The sequence below is a fragment of the Sciurus carolinensis genome, chromosome 4 (genome assembly GCF_902686445.1).
Source record: "Sciurus carolinensis chromosome 4, mSciCar1.2, whole genome shotgun sequence".
NCBI classification, from domain to species: Eukaryota; Metazoa; Chordata; class Mammalia; order Rodentia; family Sciuridae; genus Sciurus; species Sciurus carolinensis.
This window is the reverse complement of record NC_062216.1, coordinates 126,373,924-126,385,565: the sequence shown is the minus strand read 5'-3', so window position 1 is coordinate 126,385,565 and position 11,642 is coordinate 126,373,924. Positions and strand designations below refer to the sequence as shown.

General features: G+C 33.8%; 1 protein-coding gene across 2 annotated transcripts in view; it reads right to left on the bottom strand.

The window, feature by feature from the left end:
• Nucleotides 1–3,825: 3,825 nt before the first annotated feature.
• Cand1 (cullin associated and neddylation dissociated 1) overlaps nt 3,826–11,642 on the bottom strand; it is a 42,071-nt gene continuing 34,254 nt past the window's right edge. For both annotated transcript variants that reach the window (XM_047549859.1, XM_047549860.1), the window contains exons 12-15: nt 9,005–9,174; nt 8,758–8,922; nt 6,840–6,947; nt 3,826–5,962 (exon numbers count right to left, since the gene is read on the bottom strand). In XM_047549859.1, coding sequence (XP_047405815.1) covers nt 5,738–5,962; nt 6,840–6,947; nt 8,758–8,922; nt 9,005–9,174 — 668 coding nt within the window. In that variant the 3' untranslated portion in view covers nt 3,826–5,737. The remainder of the gene's footprint in view (nt 5,963–6,839; nt 6,948–8,757; nt 8,923–9,004; nt 9,175–11,642) is intronic.

Sequence of the window (11,642 nt, the reverse complement as noted above, 5' to 3'; positions counted from 1 at the left end):
ATCCATTTTACAGTCAGATAAAAACAGGTTAAAAGATTAACTACAGAACACATCATACATATATATGTGTGCGTGCACACTGTCAGATCTGTGTCTTTACACATAGAGCACTGGAAGGGCTCTGGTCAAGCACCTATCAGCAGTGGTGCTCTCATCTGGGCAGCCACACCGGTTCAAGACTGCTGAATTGTAAGGATAACTGATGTTGGATCAAATTTTAAATTTAAATCTTTTAATTGTATTTAAAAAGGCTAGGGATATAGACTTTCAGTCATAGAAAAAAATTTCTAAATATGCAGTGAAGTTCAAGATTTCCAAACTCTGCACATATTTAAACTCCTGACCCATAGGCTTCAATATTGCAATATTTGATTAGGCCATTTTCTCTCAAGTGGATGTGACATGGTTCAGAAATTTGAAAGACTACTCATTCAATGGTCTTGCTTCAAATAGGAAAGGTGTGGTAGCTTTTCTATTTGCCTACTGCCACCACAACCTTTAAAATTCCACACTGGGTATCAAGATTCATACAGAAGCATTTTATTGTTTCTAATCACAAACTAATCCTAGAAAAACCTGCTAGAGTCAGCTTGACTTTAATAATTCTTCCAAAATATGTTTTAAGATTATAATACAAAATACCACTATTTGGCATAAAGCTATAACAGGAAGATGTCCACATTGGAAACAAGCCTTCAGTTCAATAAAATAAATTAATGGACAAACTGTTCCCATGAAAGTTAATTAATGATTTTGAAAATCCATTTGCTCTGATTTCACTTAAGAATTCAAGTACATTGGTTGCTCATTGCTACTGCTCCTAAACTTGTATGCAGAACAAGTTAGAAGCACTGATTTACAAGCACTTAAACTGCCTCATAATCCCCCTTTATAATCATATTTCTACCAAGTATGCAAAAAGCCATTTTATAGCCAGAGAAAAACAGGTTAAAGGATGTATTCAAGACAGAACATAAGAATGGAAACCTATTTTCACTAAACCATGATTTAATTGGTAGAAGCAGTACACATAGTTAGGAAAATAAAAAACTGACATTTAAAGTTGTCTGAAAACTCACTGCCTATGCACACATAAGATTTCTATTTACCTTTTCTGGAGAAAAACCTACATACAATCTCAGTTGGTTATCACTGCTAGAAATAAGCAAATTTTCTGGAACACTGTTTTTCTCTACTGTGGCAAAGTCTGTCTCCCCTCACCTGGGACATCTGCCAATGTCTGGAGACAATGTTGGTTGTCGCAACTGGGTTATGTGGGGTCCTACTGGCATCTAGTATATAAACATCAGGGATATTGCTAATATCCTACAATGCACATGAGAGCACAACCCCAGTACAAAAAAAAAAAAAAAAAAAAAACCCAGTCCAAAATGTCAATAGTCCAAGGTCTAAAATCCTGATCTAAAATAATGAATATGAATTTTATTTCTAAAATATGAAACCAGAAGTTTATTTCTAGACATCTTAGGAAAGCCTAACTTAGTTCACTAATGGTAATGACTGTGAGCAAATACAAAAAGTACTATACAAGGATTACAGAAAAACTAGCGTTTCACAGATATAGCTGCCCTTACCTAAGTAAGTAGTTGGGTTTTTAAACATGTTTAAAAGTGAAATATCTGTGAACAAGTAATATAGCTCTTCATTATCATGGTATCATCTAGAGTCTCAAAGTACAATTCTTTATAGTTTTTGTGTGTAACAGCATTCTAGAGAAAAATCACTCAATGTGCACCAAGCATTACTAACAAGAGTTAATACACTAAGTCCAATACTCCCTAATCTGTAAAGAATTTCAATTCAAATAATACAAGGTTTTTCTCCCTCCCTTCCAAAGACCTCAGCAAAACAAACTTGCCAAAGTCATCCCAGATCTGAAATAACAACTTAAAGGCATGAAGATCAGGGTAGTAAGACTCCAAAAACAGAACATCATCTCCTAAAAATTCTGAAACCTGACACACTGATATTACAGGGTTGAACGAAGTACAATTACATGCATTACCTCCTTGGTAGTTTTAATTAAAGCTGGCTTTTAAAATGCCCTATGAAAACCAAATCCCATTTTGGAATCAGAACTAACTTTCTAAGTTACAAAGAGCAAAAACATGTTTCTGAAACTTCTTGCCATAACCACAGCACAGGTTTACACAAATTCTTTTCTAGCATTAACTGAAGTTACAAGCAACTTACTGCATTGGAAAGGTAAAATATGACTTCACTTTGTTTTTTTCTATAAGAAAATAGCTTTATCTGATGAACTTTTGGTAGTTATGGCCAAATAATTACATTTTGCAACCAAAAGTATAGATATTCTATTTACCATAACAACATTTTCCAAATAGCAAAATGACCTGTAACTATAATGTCAACTTTCCATTCCATGGAAAATTTTAAGATTTCAAAGAAAGGTATGAGTTTGGGGTGGACATGGTTTGAAAATTAGGATTCAACTGAAAGTAGAGCTAGAACCCAAAACTTATTTGCTGAAATTTTTGTGCTTTTTACCATCTAAATTATAGAGACTGGCAATTAATTTAACAATTGAGATTTCTGGTAAAATTTAATGTGGGCAGAAAATGCTATTTTAATTAGAAGTATTCCTTTACATTTTGTCATGTGATTCTAAAGACAGCATAAAAGGCTAATTAACAAGTCAACTGAATTCTTCAATGGCTGAGGATTTTAATACTTCAAACTTTTGTACTTAAATCATGACCATATAATCATATTCATGTCTGAAGCTGAGCTAAATATAAAGATATCAGAATACCTCCTTAGAACTGGTTACTTAGACATGCCCCTATTAACTTATTATTTACCCAAGTTTAAGAAAAGAGGACTAATTTGGTTATTCAATTATGATTACATAAAAATCATGTAAATTCTCAAACATGTGATGAAGTCATCAGAGTCTAACTTTTAAGAACACTAATTGCTAATGGTTAGGTAGCTTTCAGATATCATTAATAGAATACATGACCATCATTTTAAAAATTATTCACTGCTACTGATTTTTTTTTTCTTTTTTGTGGTACCGGGGATTAAACCTAGGGGGGCTTAACCACTGAGCCACATTCCCAGTCCTTTTTATATTTTATTTAGAGTCAGGGTCTTGCTGAGTTGCTTAGGGCTCTGCTAAAATGCTGAGGCTGGTTTTGAACTTGAGATCCTCCTGCCTCAGCCTCCTGAGTCACTGGGATTATAGGTGTGCACCACAGCACCTGGCAATGCTACTGATTTTATAAATAACTTTAAGTTAGGCCCTACCACACCAAATTTTCTTTCTGCCTTAGTTTTATAAGATAAAATAAACTCAATCCCATATTGAGCTTTCTTCAAAAAAAATAAGACATCTATTTTCATGTCTTCATGAAAACCAGACAATACCTTGTTCTCATATTGCTAAGTTTTAGATCTCCTAAGGAATCTACATGTGGAGAATTATGAACAGAATCTCTTACCATTTCCAGTAAGCATCGTGAGTGGCAAAGTATGTCTGGTGTCCACACCTTGCTACCTCCATTTCAGCATCTGGACCACATCACCACTAGAAGTATGGAGTTAATCAGGATAATCCAGCATTTAAATGCTGAGCATTCCTGTTACTAATTATGTTATGTATGTGTGCATATAGGTAGATTAACACTACAACCATATTTCTTTAGTACTACAAGTATTTCAGCTATGTTAGAAAAATGAGCTGGTTTGCAAGACAAAAACAATAGCAAAACCCCCCAAAACCCATAACATGCATCTTGGAATTTAAACAAATCAAAAAACAAAACAAAACAAAACAAAAAACAAACAAACAAAAAAAACACCCAAAAACAAAAACAAAAAAAACAAACAAACCCACCAATACATGTATTTGGACTTAACTTTAGGCAATTAACTAAGGCAATCACGCGACATATGTATGTCTACATGTATGTCACAAACCTATTCAGTCCTAGAGCCTGCAGTATTGTAGTTTATTGTGAAACTAAGTAACCAAAACCTTAAATATATCCACAATATCTATACCACAATAATGCATAGGACATAATATACTAACATCTCAAAATAAATTTCTATTACAATTTTATGCAAATTCTGGTATAAGATTTTCACCTGCCATATTTTGAAATGCAGCCAACTTCAAGTCAATGTACTAATCAAAATTCTCACTAGTAGCAATGTCTTATGTGTTATCACTGGAACATTCAAAATCAAGCTCTTAATCTATTAACCACAGTATGTTATCAATTAAAACCACTGCATATTTGGTTGTTAAAGCAGGAAGTAATACAGCAGGAAAAGTATTTCTAATTCACAGTTTCAAAAATAAATGTGCAGTTTTCAAATATCAGATTGCTTGAAATTGGTCACTCAACAACTGCCTCCTTCAACACATGTAAACTATGTTTGCACAGCATTAAGAGATGTCTTTTATTTCAGAAGTTAGTTCTTACTGTTACAGGAGCACCACAAATTTGAATAGAGGCTACAGTGTGAAATGAGCTCACTGAAGGATATGTTAAAAAAAAATTTCAACTATAATGCAAAAGCTTTGTTCCCCCAGCAGATTCCTTAATCAGAAAAAGGAGTCAATACTTACTAAACACAGTATGTAAATTAGCTCTACAAGAGATTGGGGAGAAATCTAACTCAACTAAAATAAAATATTACTAGCTAACAAACCTGTGATAGCTGGCTTCAGAATTTTCCTAAAAATAAAATTCAAAAGCATACACAGTATTTGTATCCTCTGCTAAGGAATGTAGACTTTCAATGGTAATGAAAGAAAAATCTAGCTTTAAGTTCTAGGTGGAAACACGCACACAAATGGGTAACTGAAGAAAACTGAGTACTTAAATATTCAAATTTTAAATGTGTAAGAAAATCTATAATAGAAAAGAAGTGGCAAATTGTTCCTGTGACTTGATTTGCTGAAAACATCTGCAAATTCACACTGGCATTAAGAAAACCAAAGTTTCAAAATTTACTCCTCTCTCTCCAGATATGTTTTCTGTGCAAAAATAAATATCTGAAAATTGCACTAATAATACTTATTTTAACTTCTGTATTATGAATAATCTGCACATGCTTCTATATAGACAATACATACTTGTAAACTTGCTCATGCAAAATTAGTGTGCGCAACAGGGATATTGTTAATCCTCATACATAAAAAATGATACCTTATTATCCTTTTAAAACTGCCAAATCCTCTGAAATGTAACAAATCTTATATGGATATTCTTGTCTGCCAGCTAAAAATCAATTTGTGTTGCTGAAACAAAAAGTTATACAAGAAAAAGAAACATGTTTTTTGTCTTGCAGAATTGATTTTTTTAAATGAGAAAATTTATAAAACAAAGAAATTCATGGTCACAAAATTTTAACATTTTAATCCTAAACATTACAGGGTAAATAGATACTGGACCCTATCTCCACACTCCATAAGTCCTAACTTTTAGTTTCCATTTTTAATGTTGCTCTAGCCACTAAAACATTAGTGGTTTCACAACCTCTGGATTATGGAAATACACATTTCTCAAATAAATGCTACAAAACAACAATGGAAGAAAGCTGAACAAACTGTCTCCATGAAGGAAAAAAAAGTGGAACATTTTGAAGCTTTTAGACACTTCTGTTTCCATGTCTTATGATTAACTTGTCAATTCAGTGCATTATATGGTCAAATGTAATGGTCCCCATATTGAACAAATATTTAACTAGTGTCCATTGATTCCAAATTAGTGGATGATGAATCTTTTTGGATACTTTCAAAGATGGCTGCCAGCTCAGGGTTAGAACTGATCTGTGACTGAAATTCACTCATCAGTGGACTCTTCTCTGCTTCTGGAATGGTTAGCAGTGCTGCTACTGCTCTCATGGCAGATCGCTTTAATTCATCTTGTTTTTCAAACTCCTGCTTTACTGAGTTTGCCTTTACCTGTAATGGGAAGTAAATTTAAATTACATGCTGGAAAAGATAGCTCACATGAACAAAATTTAAGCACATAGGAATTCCTGGTAAAAAAGCAAAATTACTATCATAGGTCCAAGGGCACTTTATATTTTAAATATTCTTTCAAAGCAGAGGCTGTCTCCTTTTCTTTTATAGAAATATTTTACACAGAAAATCCAAACCCACATTAATTGAAACGAAGTGTAAAACTTGGGGAATATTAACTGCTTAGCAAATTCCACTTTGGTCTCTACCAACAAACTATGCCTCTAGTTATCCTATTATTCACAATTCTTCAAATAGCACATAATAACATCTCCCTGTCTTTATTCATATAATTACTTGATGTTTAAAAACCTTGTTTTACCTTCTTGATCTAAAAAAAATCATTTTCCAAGGGTTCATTTCAAATGTTGTCACCCTATGTTTCCTTCCTTTCTTAACTAGAACTGAATATTTTCTATTTTATGGCCCTATCACATCTTATCTCACACCAGTACTTTAAAATATGTACCATATTGTTATAGCAATAAGAATAACATTTAAAAGTGCCACACTTTATAAAACAATAGATTAACTTCTTAGACCAACTGTTATATATGGAGTTAGCATAATTAAATTTGGAAAACTACAGAAAAAGCTATGAATTCTGAATTCAAAAGTTACATGAGAAAAAGAAACATTTTTTGTTTTGCCAAACTTTTTATTTTTAAATGAGAAAACTTATAAAACAAAAAATATTACATAGTCAAAAAATTTTAACATTTTAATCTTATAAGGTAAACAGACCCTGGACCCTTTCTCCAGACTCTATAAATCCTATACCCAAGGTTGTCTAAGCTGATGCCTATTGATGAATTACCTTAGTTGTACATGTAGCCCGTAATGGCTCAACAAGTCGGTCCAATCTCTGTAGTACCGCACTTGGACAAAGGGTAGAAAGCCTCACCAACATTAAAAATGTTAGCATCTATTAGGAATACAAAAATGACAAAATTTACAAATGCTGTTTTACTAAGGACAAAATCCCAAATTCTGATAAATCTCTTAAAAGGAAAATGACTCACATGCAAAACGGAGCTTCATTTTAATCTAATCTGCCATTCTGAATCACAAAGATTTGTTTCAAACCTTATCTAAGGGGCTAGGGAGAGCTCAACTATCATATGGTCCTAAAATACAAAACTAGAAAACTGATTTTTAATCTTGGCTGCACATTATAATTATGTGGGAAGGTTCTGTAGCATACCCATTCCTTAGTCCTATCTCCAGAAAGCTTCAGTTAACTTCTCAGGATAGGGGTTGGAGATGAGTTTTTTTTTTTCTTTTTTTGTATTAGGGATTGAACCCAGAAATGCTGAACAACTAAGCTGTATCCCTGGTCCTTTTTATTTTTTATTTTGAAACAGGGTCTCATTAAGTTGTTTAGGGCTTTGCTGAGGCTGGCTTTGAACTTGTGATCCCTATGCCTCAGTCTCAGATTTAGTATTTTTAAAAAAGCTCATGTGCACTAGAATTGAAATTCAATTAACTAGAAAATTACTATATGGGACAAAAGTTTTACAGTAAGTTTCTACTATCTTAGCAGATTTTTCCTGGGGAGAAGGGTGAACCCAACTATTATCCAGATTAATTCACATAAAACCTGATAACCCATAATTATTTTCTCTTGGGCTACAAATTTATAAATTAAACAAGAATATGCTGTTACACTTTTGGGGAGCTTTCTATTGAATTCTGGGAGGATCAGGTCACTACCATAGACAGCAACACAAAAATAAGCGTTTTTGTAGAAGAGCTCAATTTCTGATCAGTTACCACTTTTGCTCTGCCTGGCAAAGGACCTAATGGAAGAGTAGAGGAAAAGGATGTAACAGACTTATTTTTTTTACTTTTCAAATCTGCCATTTGCTGGAGATGAGCAAACAAGAAAATAGAAAAGAGTTATAAACAAAATGCACGTTCTAAACCTAAGAAGTAATAAGTCCTTTCAAGATTCTTCTACAGATTGTTTTGTATTTCTGAAAAAATTTATTGAATATTGCCTTCTTAACAAATTCCTGATATTAAATGTGGTATATTATATTAAAAAAGAAAAATCCCTCATTCAGGTAAACAAAAATAGTTATCATTTGGGCCAGCCCCAAAGACAGTCCAAGACAATATGAGGAAACTAGGAAACCCTCTCATGGGTAACAACTATAGTCCAACATCAAGACAGGCCAAAAAAGTCACAAATTTATACTTTGAACAGCAAAACCTATCTGGACTCTCCTTAAATTTAGGGAAAGCATCTAGCAAGCTGGCCCAGAATTTCTTAAAAATTTTGTGGACATTTCCACTTTATCTTTTAATAAAATGGGTTTTGGACTTTTCCTGTATATTGACTTTTCTTTCACTACCTTACTACTACTTTTTTTTTTTGGTACTAGGGTGAACCCAGCAGTACTTAACCAGTTAGCTACATCCCCAGCCCTTTTATTGTACTTTATTTAAAGAAAGGGTCTTACTGAGTTATTCAGAGCCTCAGTAAGTTGCTGAGACTGGTTTGGAACTTGCAATCCTCCTGCCTCAGACTCCTGAGCTGCTGGGATTACAGGCATGAGCCACCACACCCAGACCTCACTACTATTTTTGCATATTACAGTTTATAAGGTGCTTACTAAGACCTCAATAGACAACCCAATTTTTCTCACTTACAGGTGTAAACAAATTACAAGGGCACCATGTGCTACAAAGTCTTCCTCAAAAACATTCTACAAAACAATCAAACATCTTACCTTAATATCATAATGGTCCTTCAAACCATCTTCAACATGATTTAGAAATTCAAAGATATCTAGTCTATCAAGGCAACTGTCTAGAAGTGTATACATACACTCAAAAGCTGCCTTTCTAATATCCAAACCGTCATCAACTGTGTGTTTAAATGGACCCATTTCTACCTGTTAAAACAAAAAAGGATGTGTAGATATGATACTTAAAAAATAAAAGAGAAGCTCAGATAAACAATATAATCTAACTTACCTCCCTTATAAGCTCCTTTCTAACTTTTGTTTCATTGTAAAGATGTGGAAGAACAGTATCCAAAAGATCTCTTATTAATGATGGCTTGTTATGTGCTGCTGAGTTGAATGTGACCAAGGCTACTCTTCTTACATTCAAATCTGGATCTTCCAAAGTTTTCAGGAAGTCACCTGAAAAATTATGAGAAAAGCAACACACAGTTATGGTAAGCTTAAAATACAATATGCATAATATTTTTTCCCAAATGAATTGCTTATTATTGTTGGTGTCACTGTTATTTTCTTCAGTGAAGGTCATAGAAGAGAACTTGATGAAATGCTAAGTGAACCATAAAGTTTATTTTGGCAGCAGGAAAACCATAATTTCTGAAGCTGAGTACATTTTCAAGTGATAACCCACTCTAGATATATAATACAGAGGGTATGGAAGGACAGTCCATGAAGTTCCCCAGAGGTGGGCTGCACAGAAAAGTGATGAAGTCAGTAGCCAAAAAGACTAAGCTGCAAGATTTTCCTTATAGTTCACTAAAAGCAACAACAAAAATCTTTTTAACAAAGTTCAAAATAAGATGAGAACAGATCTACTGCTTAAGATGAACTACTGTTAACAGATAATGTCAGAGAAATGAGTCTCCAAAACCTTTTTTTTTTAACCTATCTTCACTGAGAAATACATGAATTCACAGGAGTATAGGACTATAAAAGACAACGACTAAAGTTTAACATTTAAGTTTAACATGTAACAAACAATTTAGCATGTAACAAACATCAAATATAGCATCTAACTACTTGAAAAAATAAGGTTTAAGTCTGCTTGTTTTTGCAAATGTGGGGAGGAAATTATAATGCAAAAAATTTTGTTAGTGTGGCTAAGGGTTTATCAATTTTGTTTATTTTTTCAAAGAACCAACTATTTATTTTGTTGATTTTTCCGATTGTTTCTTTTGTTTTAATTTCGTTGATTTCGGCTCTGATTTTAACTATTTCCTGTCTTCTACTATTTTTGGTGTTGGTCTGCTCTTCTTTTTCTAGGGCTTTGAGCTGTAGTGTTAAGTCGTTTATTTGTGGATTTCTACTTCTTTTGTTGAATGCGCCCCATGAAATAAATCTTCCTCTAAGTACTGCTTTCATAGTGTCCCAGAGATTTTGATATGATGTGTCTTTGTTCTCATTTACTTCTAAGAATTTTTTTATTTCCCTCCTGATGTCTTCTGTTATCCATTCATCATATAATAGCGTATTATTTAATCTCCAGGTATTGGAGAAGTTTCTGTTTTCTATTCTGTCATTTATTTCTAATTTCAATCCATTATGATCTGATAGAGTACAAGGTAGTATCTCTATCTTCTTGTATTTGCTAACAGTAGCTTTGTGGCATAAAATATGGTCTATTTTAGAGAAGGATCCATGTGCTGCTGAGAAGAAAGTGTATTCGTTCTTTGTTGGATGGTATATTCTATGTATGTCCATTAAGTCTAAATTGTTGATTGCGTCGTTATTGAGATCTATGGTTTCTTTATTCAATTTTTGTTTGGAGGATCTATCCAGTGGTGAGAGAGGTGTGTTAAAATCATCTAGTATTATTGTGTTGTGGTCTAAGGATCAGACTTCCTTAACAGGACTCCCATAGCACAAGAAATAAAAGCAAGAATCAACAAATGGGATAGATTCAAACTAAAAAGCTTTCTCTCAGCAAAGGAAACTATCAGTAATGTGAAGAGAGAGCCTACAGAGTGGGAGAATATCTTTGCCACTCATACTTCAGATAGAGCACTAATTTCTAGAATATATAAAGAACTTAAAAAACTCTATACCAAGAATACAAATAATCCAATCAACAAATGGGCTAAGGAAATGAACAGACACTTCACAGAAGAAGATGTACAAGTAATCAACAGATATATGAAAAAATGTTCAACATCTCTAGTAATAAGAGAAATGCAAATCAAAACTAACCTAAGATTCCATCTCACCCCAATTAGAATGGTGATGATCAAGAACACAAGCAACAATAGGTATTGGCGGGATGTGGGGAAAAAGGTACACTCATACATTGCTGGTGGGGATGCAAATTAGTGCAGCACTCTGGAAAGCAGTATGGAGATTCCTCAGAAAGCTTGGAATGGAACCACCATTTGACCCAGCTATCCCACTCCGTGGCCTATACCCAAAGGACTTAAAATCAGCATACTACAGAGATACAGCCACATCAATGTTCACTGCTGCTCAATTCACAATAGCCAGACTGTGGAACCAACCTAGATGTCCGTCAATTGATGAATGGATAAAGAAACTGTGGCATATACATACAATGGAATATTACTCAGCCATAAAGAATGATAAAATTATGGCATTTGCAGGCAAATGGATGAAATTGGAGAATATCATGCTAAGTGAGATAAGCTAATCTCAAAAAACTAAAGGACGGATGATCTCGCTGATAAGTGGATGAGGACATATAATGGGGGTGGGAGGGGTTAGTGTAGGGTTAGGGTTAGGGTTAAGGGGGGTGGTAAGAACGGAGGAAGGCAGGACTATAGAGGGAAAAGAGGGGTGGGAGGGGTGGGGGAAGGGAAAAAAATAACAGAATGAATCAAACAACATTACCCTATGTAAATGTATGATTACACAAATGGTAT